General features: G+C 43.1%; 1 protein-coding gene across 2 annotated transcripts in view; it reads right to left on the bottom strand.

Annotated features, from left to right (window-relative positions):
• LOC126267568 (uncharacterized) overlaps window positions 1-19,885 on the bottom strand; it is a 28,581-nt gene extending 8,696 nt beyond the window's left edge. Inside the window, exons 1-2 of one of the 2 annotated variants that reach the window (XM_049972872.1) lie at window positions 19,803-19,885; window positions 2,561-3,181 (exon numbers count right to left, since the gene is read on the bottom strand). In XM_049972872.1, coding sequence (XP_049828829.1) covers window positions 2,687-3,181; window positions 19,803-19,817 — 510 coding nt within the window. In that variant the 5' untranslated portion in view covers window positions 19,818-19,885 and the 3' untranslated portion in view covers window positions 2,561-2,686. Of the gene's footprint in view, window positions 1-2,560; window positions 3,182-19,802 lie in introns of those variants that run through there. The other variant, XM_049972871.1, reaches the window with a different exon arrangement.
• Between the last annotated feature and the right edge of the window lie 728 nt (window positions 19,886-20,613).

Below are 20,613 nucleotides of genomic sequence, written 5' to 3'. Positions count from 1 at the left end.
AAAATTCCAATAGACGTTTCTCTGAGGGTGGAGGGGGAGGAGGAGGTGCGGCCTTGGCAGTTCTGCAAAGGGCACAGGATCACGACAGCACGGCTCTGTTGAATGCTGAGGGTTATAAACGTCTGTCCCTGTAATGGAGTAAACAGCACTTTAACAGCACTTTAACCAGTTCTCACTGACCAGTTGAAACACTGGTTACACCAGCTGAGTCGTTTTCGGTGTTGGACCCATATGAGGCGGAGATGAACGCAATCACCATTTCAATGTGAGAAATAGATTTATTTATTTAATCGTATGGCTAGGGTCCCCCGTCGGCAGACCGTTCACCAGGTGCCGGTCTTTCAATTTGACACCACGTCGTCGACGTGCAGTCGATGATGATGATAAGATGATGATGATGATGATGACAGCACAACACCCAGTCCTTGGGTGGAGAAAATTGAGAAAGAGATGTGTGTTCGTTATTGCTATATCGTATTTTCGATTATCGCTGTATAGAGTGGTCCACTGTTGAACGAAACAGCTTTGCAGCGACTCGTGACACTTGGTCAGCAGAACGCCGAAAAATTACTTTAGTTCCCTTATGCAGCTGAATAGTTGGTAATTCGTCATGATACAGACTTACCAAGCGGGAAAGCGCCGGTAGATAGGCACAATGAATAAAACACAAACACACACACAGAATTTCGAGCTTTCGCAACCGGCGGCTGCTTCGTCAGGTAAGAGGGAAGGAAATGGAAAGATGAAAGGATGTGGGTTTTAAGGGAGAGGGTAAGGAGTCATTCCAATCCCAGGAGCGGAAAGACTTACCTTAGGGGGAAAAAAGGATAGGTATATATTCGCACACACACACACACACACACACACACACACACACACACACACACACACACATATATATATATATCCATCCATACATACACAGACACAAGCAGACATATTTAAAGGCAAAGAGACTGCCTTTAAATATGTCTGCTTGTGTCTGTGTATGTATGGATGGATATGTGTGTGTGTGTGTGTGTGTGTGTGTGTGTGTGCGAGTATGTACCTATCCTTTTTTCCCCCTAAGGTAAGTCTTTCCGCTCCCGGGATTGGAATGACTCCTTACCCTCTCCCTTAAAACCCACATCCTTTCATCTTTCCTTTTCCTGCCCTCTTTCCTGACGAAGCAGCCGCCGGTTGCGAAAGCTCGAAATTCTGTGTGTCTGTTTTATTAGTTGTGCCTATCTATCGGCGCTTTCCCGCTTGGTAAGTCTTGGAATCTTTAATATATATATATATATATATGTGTGTGTGTGTGTGAGGAAGAGAGAGCATGAGAAGACAGCCAATTACTCGAAAACGAGTAATTTCAGAGGTTGCAAGTATTCAACTATGGAACAGTTCGGGGGACCTAAGTACTTGTAGTCTCAAAAAGAAGTCACTTTATCTACTATTTCGTCAGTATTTTGTTAATTGCTACAACACTTTATTACTGTGCTTCACTTTTTTTAATAAAAAGCAATTTTCTTGTGGCATCATTTATTAACCCCAGAATTACAACAGACTCCTAGCAAAATCTATTAAGCTAGTACGAATATTAGATGTGTAGCCTACGGCTTACCTAAACTACGTTTCTAGGGATCCAAGATTTTATATTCACATTTTCTTTGTTCTCGTATCTGCTTAGTTAATGGGTCACTACATAGGTGTCCGTGCTTAAAAAGTGCTAACAAAATTCTGTGACAAATAATTAGCAATTGTATATAAAAAATAAAAAGGTTATTCCAGCAAACAAGGAGGCATTACTTTATTACAGCATAATAATCAAGTAACCTTTCAGGTAACAGAAACCGTCGTGGAAAACTTTTGCAGATACTGTAACTTGTCAACAAGAAATTAAACAGGAAACTAGAAATTCCATTGTGTTTGGTAATGAGTATTGTATTATGACTTTTGTATAACACATGACACGATGAATTCAGTGATTAAACGCATATAACATGAAAAACTGACGACTTACAATGTGACTGATGTAACATATATCTGATGATTGCTATCCTTTACTAAAACTGTCAACGAAGAAAAGTAAAAGTACTATCCAGTCTGACAGTAAACAGTATTTTACATTATGTATGAACAAACTATGTTCAGAGCTGTTAACACTGAGGTATAACACATAATGGGATCGATTTGTCCTGAGTTCAGTGTGTTTTCATTACTACTATTGCGGGACTGGTAGCTTTCAAGCATATTTTATGGAGAGATTCCACATTTCTTCCATCAGGACTATTGCGGGACTGGTAGCTTTCAACCATATTTTATGGAGAGATTCCACATTTCTTCCATCAGGATGCCTTTCAAATAGTTTATATTAGCACTAAAGTAGAATGCGTGTATAGAGTGAGGAAAGGAAAAGGGAGAAGGGAGAAAGTATAATAATTTGATAAGAGGGTTTTGTAGTATTGTTGCATTTAATTATAAAAGATAGTATGGCTGCTATGAGATTGGAGTGTGATCTATCTTTTTGAGCTTCTAGTTTGATTAAAGTAACCACAGTGAAACAAACAGTCGGAGTAAGTGATTTTGCAAAATATTTATTATGTTATTGTACATAATGAAAGTTACAGTCAATTAACATAATATGCATTGTTTAGTCGCAGGCAGGCGAAGAAAGTCAATGATGAGCTAATTTTTTCCTGCCAGATCATTGACCAATTGGTCGCAAGAGTCCAGAGTTTACATTTCCAGGTCTGGTGAAGCCTGGGTCTCCTTCACTGGCTGGTCTGTTGTATTCTGGGTCCTTGATTGGCCTGGTGAAGCCTGGGTCCCCTACATTGGCTGGTCTGTTGTATCCTGGGTCCTTGATTGGCCTGGTGAATCCTGGATCCCCTACATTGGCTGGTCTGTTGTATTCTGGGTCCTTGATAGGCCTTGTGAAGCCTGGATCTCCTACACTGGCTGGTCTGTCATAGTTTGGATCTTTGACAGGCCTGGTGAAACCTGGGTCCCCAATACTGGCTGGTCTGTTGTATTCTGGGTCCTTGACAGGCCTGGTGAAACCTGGATCTCCTACACTGGCTGGTCTGTCATAGTTTGGATCTTTGGCAGGCTTGCTAAATCCGGGGTCTAGAGGTCGTTTACCTCCTCCAAACTGTGCGTTTGAGGTGGTGGCAAACCATGCCACCGTCGCTATAACCATCTGAAACAACAGATGAAATACTGTAGGTGCTATATTAAACTAATTTTCCTTTTAGTATGAAGGTTCTAAACTAAGAAACAAACAATGTAGATATTACCTTTCTACTGTCTTGATATATTTTATCCATCTGGAGATTATGGATTCAGTAACATAATTTTTGAAGAAATTGGGGAAAAAACTGAATTTACGAATAAATTCTTTCAATGATACCACAGTCAAAGCCAAAATTTTAGCTATCGACGTGATTCAAATCTGAAGAGAAAATATAGCAAAAAACGAATCTGGTAGTAGATCGTATGATCACTTTACTTCTGGATATTCATTCCACTATAAATGAATGTTTCATTAAGAACCAGTAAAAAGCGTAGTGTAGTAGACCGACGTGTCAACTTTCAAGTTAAATTTAAGTGCGCTTCAGTAGTAACATGGGAAATTGCGAAGACTATTATGTTAGTTTTAATTAAATTTCAGCTGCTGTGCTGTTTGATAATCAGTAAAAGGCCAGCCACACACAAGCTAACCATGTTTAAATAACCCAAAAACTGAAATGTTCTACATAATTTGGCTGGAATACCTGCACTCTTTTATGACTAGTGAACCTCTGGGGTTAAGTCGCTAGTGCGCGTTAGAGCGTGCGTTATTGGTACACAGCAAATCCTGTTTCGATTACGGGTACTATTAGAGAATTTTGCTGCGAGAGAGAATGGATAAGGAAAGAGGAGAACGGGGAGAAGGGAGTAATTAATTCGCCACGTTATGACATACGAGGAAAGACTATTAGCGCATGAATAGCAGGGAGAGCAAATGGACCCTTGCTGCCGTCGAATGATGCTTTAGGCAAGTGATAAGGCTTCCACATTTTAAATATCTCAGTGCAGCCATTAAGAAAATGAAACTGAAACAATAGTAATCTGACAAAAGATGAAACCTGCATATCGACTCAGCTAAAACATCTACAACAAGAGCTGTATCTTCAGGCACAAAATTAACACATTACAAAACAGAAATTAATTCAGAATGCCTCTATGGATTAAAAACACTTACCCTAAAAGGGGAAACAGACATTGAAAACAGTGAGGAAAAAGAACGAACAATCGTAAGAAAAATTCTATTTCCAAGACTTATAGACGAAACATACCCACTGAGAAGCCGTTAGAAAAAAAAACACAAATATCCATAGAGACATTTGAAACGCAGGCTAAGATCACAAAAATGAACCCAGACTAACTTACAAATAGCCTATTTTCAAATGGTTCAAATGGCCCTAAGCACTATGAGACTTAACACCTGAGGTCGACGTCCCATAGACTTAGAACTACTTAAACCTAACTAACCTAAGGACATCACACATATCCATGCTCGAGGAAGGAACGAACCGCTCGGCCACATCGGCCGGCAATGGTCTATTTTGTTTTTACAGTAGAAGTAAAGCGAAAACGGGATGAAGTGGGTTGGCGAGATTAAAACTGATCTACAATTGCCAAGAATTACTCCAGAAGACAGCCAGACGATAAAATCTTCAGGCCCAGAATTCACACGTGACAAGTTAGCGAGAGGAAAATCCAAAGTAAAAGACTTGGTCTGAAGAGAGAAAGGGAGCACACAGGAAGAGAACGAAAGAAACATTTCACCAAAGAAGGCACTGACTAACTCTAAGTACTTTGCGTAGTCATAATGGGCTTACTCGCAAATAAAAATAAACAACCTGTGCACTGTATCGTTTGAACTGCAGAAAGAAAAGAATAAGCTGCAAACTGTGCACTCCGCTTTTATGCGTCGATGAACTAAAACAGTGTTCCCCCGTGCGATAGAAACAATCCGATGGGTGACTGGTGAAAAAATGCGTGAGCACGATATTAGGTTTGATCATTTGCTTTCATGTGAATAAGCCTTGAATTGTTTCGTATCAGCCAATTACTGATCGGGAGCTGTGTCACAAGTGCCACGGAGTAATACGTAGTACACAAGAATATATTCCATAAATACGTCAGTGCCGCGTATTTCAAAATCCAGCACTTTATTGAACTTCAATTTCTCTACATCAAGCTTACGACGACAGCTACAACTGCACAGGATATTTATTTTTTCCTTCTGCTAATACATAACACATATCGAAATCCTGCAACAAAGTGAGGTGTAAACAATGCTGAAATTCTTGAAAGACTGCTAAATCAGATCACACCCTCAGATTCAAAAGTAATACAGTGCCTGTTTTCTCTTTAAAATGAAATGTAGTTCCAATTGTAAACTGAAATTTGCCAATCTACGACAATATTGTCATTGCAGCAATACCATCATACAAACACCTTTAAGAACCGAAGAAACTGGTGCACCTGCCTAATATCGTGTAGAGCCCCAGAGAGCATGCAGAAGTGCCGCAACACGACGCGGCATGGACCCGACTAAAAGTTGTGCTGGAGGGAACTGACACCATGAATCCTGCAGAGCTGCCCTTAAATCCGTAGCAGTACGAGGGGGTGAAGATCTCTTCTGAACAGCACGTTACAAAGCATCACAGTTATGCTCAATAATGTTAATGTCTGGGGAGTTTGGTGGCGCGGCCGCGGTGGTCTAGCGGTTCTAGGCGCTCAGTCCGGAACCGGGCGACTGCTACGGTCGCAGGTTCGAATCCTGCCTTGGGCATGGATGTGTGTGATGTCCTTAGGTTAGTTAGGTTTAAGTAGTTCTACGTTCTAGGGGACTGATGACCAAAGATGTTAAGTCCCGTAGTGCTCAGAGCCATTTGAACCATTTTTTTAGTTTGGTGGCCAAAGGAAGTGTTTAAACTCAGAAGAGTGTTTCTGGAGCCACTCTGGAGCAATTCTGGACGTGTGGGATGCCGAATTGTCCTGCTGGAATTTCCCAAGTCCACCGGAATGCACAATGGACATGAATGGATGCAGCTGGTTAGACAGAATGCTTACGTACGTGTCACCTGTCAGGGTCGTATCTAGACGTTTGAGGGGTCCCATATCACTTCAACTGCACACATCTCACACCATAACAGAGCATCCATCAGCTTGAACAATCACCTGCAGACGTGCTGTGTCCATGGATTCATGAGGTGGTCTCCATACCAGTACACTCCCATATTCTCGATACAATTTGAAGCGAGACTCGTCCGACCAGGCAATATGTTTCCAGTCATCAACAGTCCAATGTCGGTGTCGACGGGCCCAGGCGAGGTGCAAAGTTTTGTGTCGAGCAGTCATCAAGGGTACACGAGTGGGCCTTCGGCTCCGAAAGCCTATATCGGTGATGTTTCGTTGACACTTGTCGATGGCCCAGCATTGAAATCTGCAGAAATTTGTGGAAGATTGTCTTTAGTTGTCCCGTTGTTGTAGGATCTTTTTCCGGCTGCTACGATATCGGAGGTTTGATATTACACCGGATTCCTCATATTCACGCTATATTCGTGATATGGTCGTACCGGAAAATCTCTATCTCTCGTTTCCTCGTAAATTCTGTGTCCCATCGCTCGTGCGCCGACAGTAACACCACGTTAAAAGTCACTTAAATCTTGCTAACCTGCCATTGTAGCAGCAGTAACCGATATAACAACTGAGCCAGACACTTGTCTTACAATGGCGTTGCCGACCGCAGCGCCTTATTCTGCCTGTTTACATAACTCTATATTTGAATACGCATGACAATACGAGTTTCTTTGCCACTTCAGTGTATAATTTTCTCCACATCCCTCCCTATATGTCTTCTACATTTTGGTAAAATAATAGATATACAAGCTTACAGTAACCGTAAATTGACGGTTACACCTACTCATCAGTTCGCTCTATAAAAGAAAATCTTGAAACGAGCAACTGGAAGGGCTTATTGCACTAGTTACAACAACGTAAGGAAATGATTCTGTCAGTTGTTAATTGGTGTTTTATTGAGGGACTTTGGGTATGCCTTTGAGTCAGCAGACTTTATCTTAAGCATTGTTTTGTTGGTCTTCATACACAAGTTGAACATCTTCGTTAATTGAATCAAAAGAAGCGGTTCGATTTTCTGGTGTAGCGTAGTGCTAAGGTGTAGTTTAAGATCGTTCAGCTACATGCACAAAGTGGAAACATAAACATATTCCATTATTATGAGTAATACTCCTACACTAAACCTTGAGGTACAAATGACGTCATGTTTCTCTATAGAGACTTTCACGTTCCCTCCTTTATACTGGAAAACACAGTGTAAAATGATTCAAATTGCTTGTCATCTGTGATAAAGACACCTTAAATTTCCAGTTTTTCAGTCTGCGTATCAAGAAGGATCGACGCAGTCTATCTTCAGCCAGTTTAACGCTTTCGGAGACATTGACAAATGCAGTTATGACACTATGGTGGCCCGACAGCTTGATACGTGACTGTTAAATATCTCATTTGTCAATCAGTATCATCTCAGCTCGCTGTGAAATATGTATTCCTCTATGTTCGACAACGCTGGAAAATGAAACATAGACATACAGCCTATGAGACAGCGGGGTTATAGTACACTACTGGCCATTAAAACTGCTACACCAAGAAGAAATGAAGATGATTAACGGGTACTCATAGGACAAATATTTGAACTGACATGTGATTACATTTTCACGCAATTGGGTGCATAGATCCTGAGACATCAGTACCCAGAACAAACACCTCTGGCCGTAATAACGGCCTTGATACGCCTGGGCATTGAGTCAAACAGAGCTTGGATGGCGTGTACAGGCTGCCCATACAGCTTCAACGCGATCCCACAGTTCATCGAGAGTAGTGACTGGCGTATTGTGAGGAGCCAGTTGCTCAGCCACTATTGACCAGACGTTCCCAATTGGTGAGAGATCTGGAGAATGTGCTGACCAGGGCAGCACTCGAACATTTTCTGTATCCAGAAAGGCCAGTACAGGACCTGCAACATGCGGTCGTGCATTATCCTGATGAAATGTTTCGAAGGGATCGAATGAAGGGTAGAGCAACGGGTCGTAACACATCTGAAAAGTAACGTCCACCGTTGAAAGTGCAGTCAATGCGAACAAGAGGTGACCGAGACGTGTAACCAATGGCACCCCATACCATCACGCCGGGTGGTACGCCATTATGGCGATGACGAATACACGCTTCCAATGTGCATTCACCGCGATGTTGCCAAACACGGCTGCGACCATCATGATGCTGTAAACAGAACATGGATTCGTCCGGAAAAATGACGTTTTGCCATTCGTGCACCCAGGTTCGTCGCTGAGTACATCATCGCAGGCGCTCCTCTCTGTGATGCAGTGTAAGGGTTAACCACAGCCATGGTGGTGGTGGTTAGTGTTTAACGTCCCGTCGACAACGAAGTCATTAGAGATGGAGCGCAAGCGCGGGTTAGGGAAGGATTGGGAAGGAAATCGGCCGTGAACTTTCAGAGGAACCATCCCGGCATTTGCCTGAAACGATTTAGGGAAATCACTCACAGCCATGATCTCCGAGCTGATAGCCCATGCTGCTGCAAACGTCGTCAAATTGTTAGTGAAGATTGTTGTTGTCTTGCAAACGTCTCCCTCTGTTGACTCAGGGATCGAGACGTGTCTGCACGATCCGTTACAGCCATGCGGATAAGATGCCTGCTATCTCGGCTGCTAGTAATACGAGGCCGTTGGGATCCAGCGTGGCATTCCGTCTTACTCTCCGGAACCCACCGATTCCATATTCTGCCAACAGTGGTTGGATCTCGACCAACACGAGCAGCAATGTCGCGATACGATAAACCGCAATCGTGTTAGGCTACAATCCGACCTTTATCAATGTCGGATACGTGATGGTACGCGTTTCTCCTCCTTACACGAGGCATCACAACCACGTTTCACCAGGCAACACCTGTGAAATGCTGATTGTGTATGAGAAATCGGTTGGAAACTTTCCTCATGTTAGCACGTTGTAGGTGACGGCACTGGCGCCAACCTCTTGTGAATGCTCTGAAAAGCTAATAATTTGCATATCACAGCATCTTCTTCCTGTCGGTTAAATTTCCTGTCTGTAGCACGTTCATCTTTGTGGTGTACTAATTTTAATGGCCAGTTGTGTAGAATGGTTAAAAAGTACGGGGGTTTTCAATAAGTAATGAAAGGCAATGTCACGTTCTGGTCGACCAGTACCGGTTGAAAAAATGAGGAAGTTGGTGTGGGACATAGTGGAAAACTCCCACTTCAGCGCCTACAGTTTCGTAAAGTTTCGATACGTTGTGGAGCTATACATAGCCTTCAGACTGTTGTCTGTAGCGGAGGTGCGTTCCAAGCAGACAGCTCTCATTGGGTTTCTTTTGGTGGAAAACCAGAGAATCGCAGATGTTCATTGGCGCTTGCAGAATGTCTGCGGAGAACTGAGGCGAGGCGTCTGTCATCATCACATCAAGGTTGCGCAAATCTATCCTATCTCCAGCGTGCTGGCCGGCCTCATGCAGCTGACTCCTGCAGTATTGGTAAATGTGGAGACTATCGTTCGAGGTGATCGACGAATCACATCAGACATCTCAGTGTTCAACTGGATGTCTCTGTTGGTAGTGTTGACATACTCGACAACCAGTTTTCGCACTCAAAGACGTTTGTCCGCTGGGTTCCTCACTGCCTAACAACTGTACAGGATAGGCGTATGGGCAGGCGGTGGGCGTTATGAAATGAATAGGACAAAATTTAGACAAAGGTCATTTATTGGCGGAAGCATGTTAAAAAGGGGTCACTTGGACAAGGGAGGTGAGGGTGAGCCAGAGCGTAGAGTTTGGCGAAACATACACTCCTGGAAATGGAAAAAAGAACACATTGACACCGGTGTGTCAGACCCACCATACTTGCTCCGGACACTGCGAGAGGGCTGTACAAGCAATGATCACACGCACGGCACAGCGGACACACCAGGAACCGCGGTGTTGGCCGTCGAATGGCGCTAGCTGCGCAGCATTTGTGCACCGCCGCCGTCAGTGTCAGCCAGTTTGCCGTGGCATACGGAGCTCCTTCGCAGTCTTTAACATTGGTAGCATGCCGCGACAGTGTGGACGTGAACCGTATGTGCAGTTGACGGACTTTGAGCGAGAGCGTATAGTGGGCATGCGGGAGGCCGGGTGGACGTACCGCCGAATTGCTCAACACGTGGGGCGTGAGGTCTCCACAGTACATCGATGTTGTCGCCAGTGGTCGGCGGAAGGTGCACGTGCCCGTCGACCTGGGACCGCACCGCAGCGACGCACGGATGCACGCCAAGACCGTAGGATCCTACGCAGAGACGTAGGGGACCGCACCGCCACTTCCCAGCAAATTAGGGACACTGTTGCTCCTGGGGTATCTGCGAGGACCATTCGCAACCGTCTCCATGAAGCTGGGCTACGGTCCCGCACACCGTTAGGCCGTCTTCCGTTCACGCCCCAACATCGTGCAGCCCGCCTCCAGTGGTGTCGCGACAGGCGTGAATGGAGGGACGAATGGAGACGTGTCGTCTTCAACGATGAGAGTCGCTTCTGCCTTGGTGCCAATGATGGTCGTATGCGTGTTTGGCCCGTGCAGGTGAACGCCACAATCAGGACTGCATACCGAGGCACACAGGGCCAACACCCGGCATCATGGTGTGGGGAGTGATCTCCTACACTGGTCGTACACCTCTGGTGATCGTCGAGGGGACAGTGAATAGTGCACGGTACATCCAAACCGTCATCGAACCCATCGTTCTACTATTCCTAGACCGGCAAGGGAACTTGCTGTTCCAACAGGACAATGCACGTCCGCATGTATCCCGTGCCACCCAACGTGCTCTAGAAGGTGTAAGTCAACTACCCTGGCCAGCAAGATCTCCGGATCTGTCCCCCATTGAGCATGTTTGGGACTGGATGAAGCGTCGTCCCACGCGGGCTGCACGTCCAGCACGAACGCTGGTCCAACAGAGGGGCCAGGTGGAAATGGCATGGCAAGCCGTTCCACAGGACTACATCCAGCATCTCTACGATCGTCTCCAAGGGAGAATAGCAGCCTGTATTGCTGCGAAAGGTGGATATACACTGTACTAGTGCCTACATTGTGCATGCTCTGTTGCCTGTGTCTATGTGCCTGTGGTTCTGTCAGTGTGATCATGTGATGTATCTGACCCCAGGAATGTGTCAATAAAGTTTCCCCTTCCTGGGACAATGAATTCACGGTGTTCTTATTTTAATTTTCAGGAGTGTAGTTCACGAAGCTATCGAAAGATGTTGTCTGCCAAAACTAAGGCCACAGTGCCGCAGCATCGGGGGAGGCGGGAGATGTTCAATGCTACAGGGCGCGCATCCGACTCGCTGGTAAGCGAGAATACAAGAGAGTGGGCCCCACGACGGGCGGCCGGGTATATTCGACGGACCACGCGGCTTCCTCCGCCCTGATTGGTCGGGATCGAGAAAACCGTGCGGACGGATGGAATTTTCCAGATCCCCGCCTGCTAAGCGACGCCTGGGGCGGCGTTACCTCGTCAGCACGTGAGAGAGGCGCGCGGCCAAGGTGCCCTTCCTCGGTGCTGACTTCCTGTTGCTAAATCGTGGGACGAAAGAATTTACAGGCACCTAGCAATGCCGGTCGTGGCTTGGCCGTAATGGAAAAATTAAGTTGCCGTTTGAAAGTTCATATAATAAAGTAAAATCTCCTACTGTCTGGGCTATCCCTTACACAGCAGACCAAAGAGAGCAACGAAGGACCATCTGTGCGGAGTTGCTGGCGCATTACGAAGCTGACCGTGACAATTTTTTGTTTAACATCGTCACATGCGTGAAACGAGGGTTCATCACTTTGAACCGGAAACGAAATTGCAATCCATAAAGAGGCACCATACCACCTCTCCCCCGAAGAAATGGTTCAAAGCTGCACCCTCAGCCGGTAAAGTCATGGCAACGGTTTTCAAAACATGTTCCAATGCGAGTCAAATCTTATGGGACTTAACTGCTGAGGTCATCAGTCCCTAAGCTTACACACTAGTTAACCTAAATTATTCTAAGGACAATCACACACACCCGTACCCCAAAGGAGGACTCGAACCTCCGCCAGGACCAGCCGCACAGTCCATGAGTGCAGCGCCCTAGACCGCTCGTCTAATCCTAGAAATGGTTTTCTTCGACTCTGAACGGACCATTACGTTTGATGTCCTCCCACATGATGCAACAATCAACTCTAAAGTGTATTGTGTTACTTTCAGGAAATTGAAAAATGATCTCAACGTTTTCCTCAACACAAAAATGCAAAAGAACTTCTCCTTCTCCATGGTAACGCAAGGCCTCAGACAAGTCTACGAGCCTGATAAGAGCTCACAGAACTTTATCGGACTCTTGCTCCTCTTTCAGCCTACAGCCCGGATCTCTTATCTTCCGATTTCCATTGGCCCAATGAAGGATGCATTCCACGGGAAGCAGTGCGTGGGTGATGGGGAGTTTATTGATGCAGCACGACCCCGGTTCCGACGTCGACCATTAGAGTGGTACCATGCAGGCATACATGCCCTCCCAGTAATGTCGTGCAAGACCGTCGCATGGAACGGAGTATATGTTAAAAAATTGAGATTTGTAGCGCGAAAGAGTGAGTCATTATGTGGCGTGTTGGTACTCTCAATAAAGCCAACCTGCTTTCAGAAACAAGTTAGTTGCATCATTTATTGAACGACACTCGCCTGTGGGAAAGTACACTACTGGCCATTAAAATTGCTACACCACGAAGATGACGTCCTACAGATGCGAAATTTAACCGACAGGAAGAAGATGCTGTGATATGCAAGTGATTAGTTTTTCAGAGCATTCACACAAGGTTGGCGCCGGTGGCGACACCTACAACGTGCTGACATGAGGAAAGTTTCAAACCAATTTCTCATACACAGACAGCAGTTGCCCGGCGTTGCCTGGTGAAACGTTGTTGTGATGCCTCGTGTGAGGAGGAGAAACGCGTACCATCACGTCTCCGACTTTGATAAAGGTCGGACTGTAGCGTATCGGGATTGCTGTTTATCGTATTGCGACATTGCTCCTCGCGTTGGTCGTCCAGGAACGACTGAGATATCCATCACAGCGAGCAGTTCTGCATAAATAATATCTATCCCCATATATTGGTTCTGGATTAGTGATCTTTCGACACGTTTAAATAAAAAGTTTCAGCAGTACTTTCGTTTGTATTGACAGCAGAAATTGATCATTCCTTTCATACGAGTTCATTACACTTCGTGGAATACTTATATAGTCGTCCAATTCCTTAATACAAATCCATTTAACTGCAACGGGCAAAGACTTTCATTCTTCTAAGCTGCGTATCTATTTGGCCAGAAAACTCCCTGTTTAACATAGATAGAAGCACTAAAGCCTATATACTTGAGATTATGATATCGCATTGTCCTAAAGAGATTGCGTAAAATTCCATCTTGGTTTTGATTTTAGGGACATTAACTTGCAGCTTGCCTCAAATTTATAAGATCACTAACGTTGCGTATCATCTCTTACACGGCTTTTGCAGCAAATAAATTAATACGTATTGATGCTTTCTCACAATGTAATGGAACGCATTGGGGCCACAGCTGCACTCTTCACTGCATAAAGACAAAACTTTCAACAGTTTCAAAATCTGTGGACGCGTGATGAATTGCTTTTTCTTTATGCAAAAGTGTTTCTTTTTGGTGTGTTGTATGTTGGATCAAGTGGACGGAATATCAGATTGGCAATTCAAGGTTAAGTTCGGACATGAGCTGTCAAGGAGGTTTATGTTTACATACGGAACTATTAAAGCGCATCCTTATTTTGGTTCCAAATTTCACAATGTATTTTGAAATCGAATTAGCTCTCGTACTATAAAAGGTACATCACATAGAGGAGTTTAATCTCTGTGAACATGTACGATTGTCGCTTATCACAGCTTGGGTCTTTGGTTCCTGTGAATGCATTCACACACTCTGATTTCTCTTCTCGTTAATCTGTGTGTCGTAATACCTAACCATGTCGTGGCTATAAAGAAATGTGCGTTCCTAAATACGAATAGAACTTGACGAAAACGGGTTGTACATCCTAGGATGCTTTGTTTATGTTTACCTTTCTGCTATCGTGTCTCGCATAATAAAGTCGTTTCTGAAGAGGCGACGGTCGTATGTAGCTGGCACATGTAAGAACAAACAATTTTGTTATCCGTAATATTTGTCTGCTAATTGTAAGCCGCCGTTTTCAAAAGGCCGGTTGTTCGTTTAGTTTGCAATTATGTTTGTGTACACTTTACTGTAAAAAGGAAACATTTATTACTCAATTTTGTTACTAATGTAATCTAACAAAATGCTTCAATCGGTAACAGCTTCAAGGATGAGAAACTAACTGTACAAACCAAAATCTGAAATTGGCATTTTGAAGGGTCTTAAAGCTCGAGGACTCCGTGTCATATTACGTCATAGTGGCCTTTAATCGTACTGACTTTAATATTGGAATCCATGGTACCTTAATACCGCGCGGTTAGTATCTTTTCGCAATCATGTTAGTTCTATACAAGTATAATCAAGTAGCCGTTTTGCAAGCTGTTGCTGATTATGCTACTGACTGTTGTAGCCCCGATTCATGTTTTTTGATCAGAGAGGGAAAAGTCTATTTAATGAGTGATAGATCTGAGAGTATTGCAGAAGGGTCAGAATTAACCCTTCAGCTATCCTTTTTAATCCGAGTCAAGATCGCTTGCACGTTGGATGCTTGGACACATTTGACCGACCTTATGTGAGACCAGAATCTCGGACTCAGTGCAGAGTATTCTTTATAATGATTAGTCTTGACAATTTGCTTCTGCCTGCCGACTGGATGGCAGACCTGAAAACTTGCCTTCAGAGAACGCTGTCTTTGTGAGAACGTGAGCGGCTGGAGGAATGAACCCATTGCGTAATCGCAGACACGTAACTGGTGGTGAGTCACTAGGCCCTCAAAATCTGAGTGACGCAGAAATAACGGCGCCGCGTCGGAAACTTTTACATGCGAACCGTGCCATGCTGCATGTCAAGAATCACTTCCAACACTTGTGGACAAGCTTGCCTCGGGGTGAACACAACGGCTGTATAACGCCCTTACCAGCCGGATCAGTGCATACATCCAAACCAGAGATGTGCAACGTTATACTGATAAGTGTGTTCGCACTGCCTGTTTCTTTGTAAACTGAGCCGAGTTTGTAATAATCGAAATGAGAGGATAGGCTCTATCAACCCGATGAGTTTCATTTCTTTCTCTCCTCCTCTTCAGGATGCACTTTTTTTGTCAAGCAGTGTGTATTTTTACAAAAAGCCATTGGAAAACGAATGAAGTTTAAAAAGTATATAAACAGTAAGACTGTTATAAACTTCAGAATTGCTGAACTACTGACCTTAGTTTGTTGTATCATCGAAAGTAAAAATGACGCATACCTCAGGAGTGGACATTGATATAAAATTTGTTTACCTCTACCGTGTACCTTGTACTGTAAACAAGGACATCAGTGAAGTGTTGTAGCGAATGCGACTGTTCTCTTGTATGGGGTCTGCAATCTTATACAGAGCCTGGACTGCCACCAGCTGCACATGTGAAATATACCAGAAGGTAACAGGACTGATTATACGCTACGATCTTTTAGGCTGAATCTCAGTGTTTGGACGCATCGTGCTCTAATGGGATGAAGACAATGGCACCGCAATCTCTGGATTCATTTGTCGTATGAGATAATTCGACCACTTGTCAAGTAGTGCGACATGAGGAAAGGTATAAGTACTTTCTTTGCTCCAGAAACTTGCAAGTGACACTAATTGTTCTGTAGCGTTTCTTGTTCACTCTGTGGTAATTTGTAGACTCATTTAGATTCGACTTCTACGCCGATTGTACATCTACACTCTACGTACATTTACGTGACTGTTAGCTCTACCAAAAGCTGTGCTTAATTCATTCTGAAAAGCACCACCGGAAGAAAGATTCCTCATATCCAAGCTGAGTCCTATGTTTATTCTAGCCCCGCCGTCAAGCATTGAACAACACATTCGAGGCCGCTAAAATGTTTACCTGAGCTTCTACTAAGACAGTTTCCAAGAGATAATCGACAGGTGACTTATCTGAAAAACTTAGAAAATTGGAAATTCAAGAGAAATAGAATGTATTTGATAAGTCAGGGAAATATCAGAGAAAACCGAAAAGCTCGAGGTATTCAGAGACTCTGGCTGGAGCCGATCTGCCAGTTGACGGACAGAAACGTTCCAAGTCATTTTGTTACAGATACCCCTGCGATTTTGCTTAGGGACAGTTGCTTGTGGAGTCGCTCGCCAACCTCTATAATCTTCTTTATTGTCCTTGGGTTCTCGTGCTCCTGGCATTTCATAGTTGTGAGTACAAAGGAGTGTAACTCGGACGTGAGAATTTGTCATGTATGTGTGAATTCATCATTCGCAAAAAAGCAAAGTGCACAAGAAAATATACAAATACGAATCCATTTTTAAACACTTATGTTTTCTAGATCGGCTTTGAATATTCAGTTTTCGGTTCTTATTAACTATTTTTAGTGCAAAGTAGTATTATGACAACTTCCGGTAATATCATGTTTCACGTTAACAATGTCTGTAGAGGGAAAACGGTCCCATTTGAAACATGAAGCATAACTGCTATCAAAGTTTGTTACATTACATTCCAGTGACATTTGTTTGAAGCGTATTCCTCCGAAGATTTCTCGCACACTTGAAGTTGTTTCACAATGACACGAGGTCGTGTAATTTAAGGAACTGTTGATGAAACAGTAAATAAGCTATCGTTTCTTCTTCACCTTTCTGGTCTCCAGCTAATAATTTCGCCACAAACCTCTCTAGCAGCGTAACTCAAGAAATCTACTTAATGATCATTTTCTACTCTGTTTTTCTAATGGAGCAAGTTTCATAATCACACTGAAGAACTAAAGCGGAGTTAGGTGCTGCTAATACGTTATTTTCACGGACGTACATCGCGAGGCTTTGTTTACCACTCTTCCGACGTATTTCTGCAGCAAAATGTATTTCATAGGGTTGCCTCTGTTCTTAAGCAAGGACACGTGTGATGTCGACATGAATACGGAGCGTCGTCATTAAAAACAGACTACTGTGACACAGAAGGAGTGGAAAAAGGCATTCATACTACTAGAAGTAAAAGATTTGAAGGCAACGAAGTTTTACCAAGTATCCGAAAAGACAGAAGAAAATCCAAGAAAAAAATCAAGTTGGAAGCAACGAAAAATTAGGTTTAGCACATAATGAGACATAGAAGAGAGTATAAATATCTTAGAGGAACTAACAAGTGAAATTACATTACTATAATAATTGCTGCAATGAGTCTTTTGTAACGCATTTACTGTTTCGTTTAGTACTTTTAGTCAATGACCGCTCAGTACGGAAGAAACAGTGTAATGTGTTTCGCATCTGCTCGCAGGTATGACACTACAGAAATTTAATTTGCCTTAAAAATTTGATTTGTCGTGCTAAGGTCTGAGGACTTGGATACTAATTCTTTTTTTTTCACTTACATAGGTACAGAGTGTTATGATAACTGAGCATAAACAAAGAGTGGTGGATACGTCACTGCAATAATTCCTATTCGCGATTTACCGTGTTTTGAGTGCTGTAACACTGTACATATAACTCTGAACTGACTTCAGACTAAATTTATCAAGAATCGTAAACTAATGTAAAATGTGTATGGAGTACTTGTTTTCTCAGTGTAAATGAAGTTTACAATAAAATATTTTAAATTAATCAGCAATATACGTATTACGAAATATCATGACTGATCAGCATTTGCCGGCCAGGATGACCGAGTGTTTCTAGGCGCTACAGTCTGGAACCACGCGACCGATACGGTCGCAGGTTCGAATGCTGCCTCGGACATGGATGTTTGTGATGTCCTTAGGTTAGTTAGGTTTAAGTAGTTCTAAGTTCTAGGGGACTGATGACCTCAGCAGTTAAGTCCCATAGTGCTCAGAGCTATTTGAACCATTTGATCAGTATTTCTTCAACAACAGAAAAACATGTGTCACAAATACTTTATTTTCGAAACTAGCTGAACTTCGAATGATCACTAATAAGTCATGTGGCAGCTGATAAATGTATTTGAGATTGCGTCAGTCCCTGGTGGCGATGTAAAAAATCAAGTTTGCCCAGATCCCAAGTAACTCGTAATATTACTATTGCAGGTTTCGACAGATCCACGCTGCCAACATCCGATGATGGCAGTGTAGATCTATCGAAACTGGTAAGAGTGATAAAAAGAGTTACTAGCGATCCTGGGAAACTTGATTCTTGAAGACTAATAACGTTTACCATCACATATAACAAAAGTTGCTTCAGGGAAATTTGGTATTTCAACTTTAAGACAACTATACATCCCACGGATCTTTTTTTGTTTATGAAACTGGTCGACGTTTTGTTTTCCCCTTACCGTTCTAATATTTCATTATTTCAGTAACAGTATCGGGTGAGGCAAACGAATTGCTGTCTCCTGCTACTTTAGTTCGATTATGTGAAGCTAAGCATCACGTGACCGTCCATTATTCATACGAAGCTAGGACTCACATGCCACCCAGCACATTTACAACGAATAAAAATTCTAATCTCTGGAAGCTGTAATGAGGATCTGGCCGATGAAGCCGAGCTGAATCGTTTAGTACCGCATGCACAAAGTTCAAGTAAGCCCTTGTTCCTCATATCAAAATGGTAGCAAGAGGTTTTCTTCTTCCTACCAGTGTTGACTCTTTACCCTAAGGATTTGATAGTAATCTTACGGAAACAGCTCAGCATCTGGAATAATGCGGTGCATCTTTGTATATATTTTAAAACATTAAAAACTTTTATTTATATGTGACAACTCGAACTACTGTAAGCTTGTAAACTTTTATTTGATACTAGCTAGTGTCACATACTCCTTGCGAAACCCTTCTAAAAATAAACTTATTCGAAGTGTAATCCGGAGTATAATTAATGGTTCAATTGCCTCTGAGCGCTATGGGACTTCTAAGGTCATCAGTCTCCTAGAACTTGGAACTACTTAAATCTAACTAACCTAAGGACATCACACACATCCATGCCCGAGGCAGTATTCTATCCTGCGACCGTAGTGGTCGCGTGGTTCCCGACTGTTGCGCCTAGAACCGCTCGGCCACCACGGCCGGCCGTATAATTTATCTCCCTAGTATATTGTACTATTGATAATGCTAAGCTTGTTCTATCAATCTACTTAAATTCAATATTTATGTTAAACCTGTGCGGCTATAATTATTACTGACTCAATAGCAGATGTAGCCTTAAAGCCAAATAATAAAAGTAGCCAAGAGCAGAATCAACTCATATCAAAACAGATAGACGAATAGTAAGTAAACTGAAATCAATTGTGTGACACTAGTTGACGTAAAGTTGTAATAAACGTCGTCGAGCGAGAGGACTAGTGCACGCCATAGGAGGGAGGAAGGGGGAGGGAGGGAAGGAAGGTTCGGGTGGCGGGTAGACACACGAATTTAAAGGAAATAAGTTAGTGTTTCCTATGCTATTTCAAAAAACTGCAGGGAAAAGTTAAATTAAAAAAAACGTTCATATAAACCGAATCCTCAAATTTTCGACTAAATTAGAAAAACACACTTGGGAAAGAAGCAGCATAACATGAAATAGGTAACAAAATGGACGCTCACCAGTAGCTTGGCCATGTGGGTGCGTGAGCTGGACTGAGAACCGCAGTGAGGCGTTCTTTCGCTTTTAACCGCTGGGCTCTTACCTTGAACCGTTCTTAGCTTGTGTTAGCTGCGCAAACAATGAGTTTGGCGAATCATCGTCGTAGGCCTCAGGGGAGAAAGTTGTCCCACTGCTGATCTTTCTGACCCATAAAGGATTAACAAAGGTGAAGAGACGCACGTTTTGTTGCTGGAATTTGCTGGAATGTCTCTACCTATTTTGAATAATTTCAGCGTGTGCATCAAGCATATTGTAATATAAATTAGTGAATAAAAACACAGCAGATGCGAAGCAAATGAGCTAGATGTGCGCATTATATGCCAAGTTCCAAAATTAATCCCCTTTTCTCTTTCTAAGAACTTATTGTTTTATGGAGTGGAATAAAATGTCAGAAGGAGTAACGAACTAAAGAAAATGTTCACCCCCATATTATTACGATATCGAACCGAATACTTTTGAGATTCTTCCAGTAGAAGATTAATTATGCACTAATTTTGAGACAGAATAGAGTATGGACTCTCCAGTGAGAAAATATTTGCATAAGTAGAAGAACGTCAGCTTCAGTTGCGACAGTTTAATTTATTTGTGCGTCACTTTTTACCATTAGGTTACAATCAAGTGCAGAGCAAACCAGTAACAATGGTGATAAGCAGAATGTATATGGATAGGAGGGGGGCACATGTGTAGCGCAATTACAGGACATATGAGCTCTTGCTGCGAGTATCAATCCTTACAAAAATAATGCATTAGATAAACATTTACCAAAACGCC

Source organism: Schistocerca gregaria, chromosome 4 (genome assembly GCF_023897955.1).
Source record: "Schistocerca gregaria isolate iqSchGreg1 chromosome 4, iqSchGreg1.2, whole genome shotgun sequence".
In the NCBI taxonomy this organism is placed as follows: domain Eukaryota; kingdom Metazoa; phylum Arthropoda; class Insecta; order Orthoptera; family Acrididae; genus Schistocerca; species Schistocerca gregaria.
The sequence above is the reverse complement of the archived record's forward strand: the minus strand, read 5'-3'. Positions and strand labels throughout refer to the sequence as shown.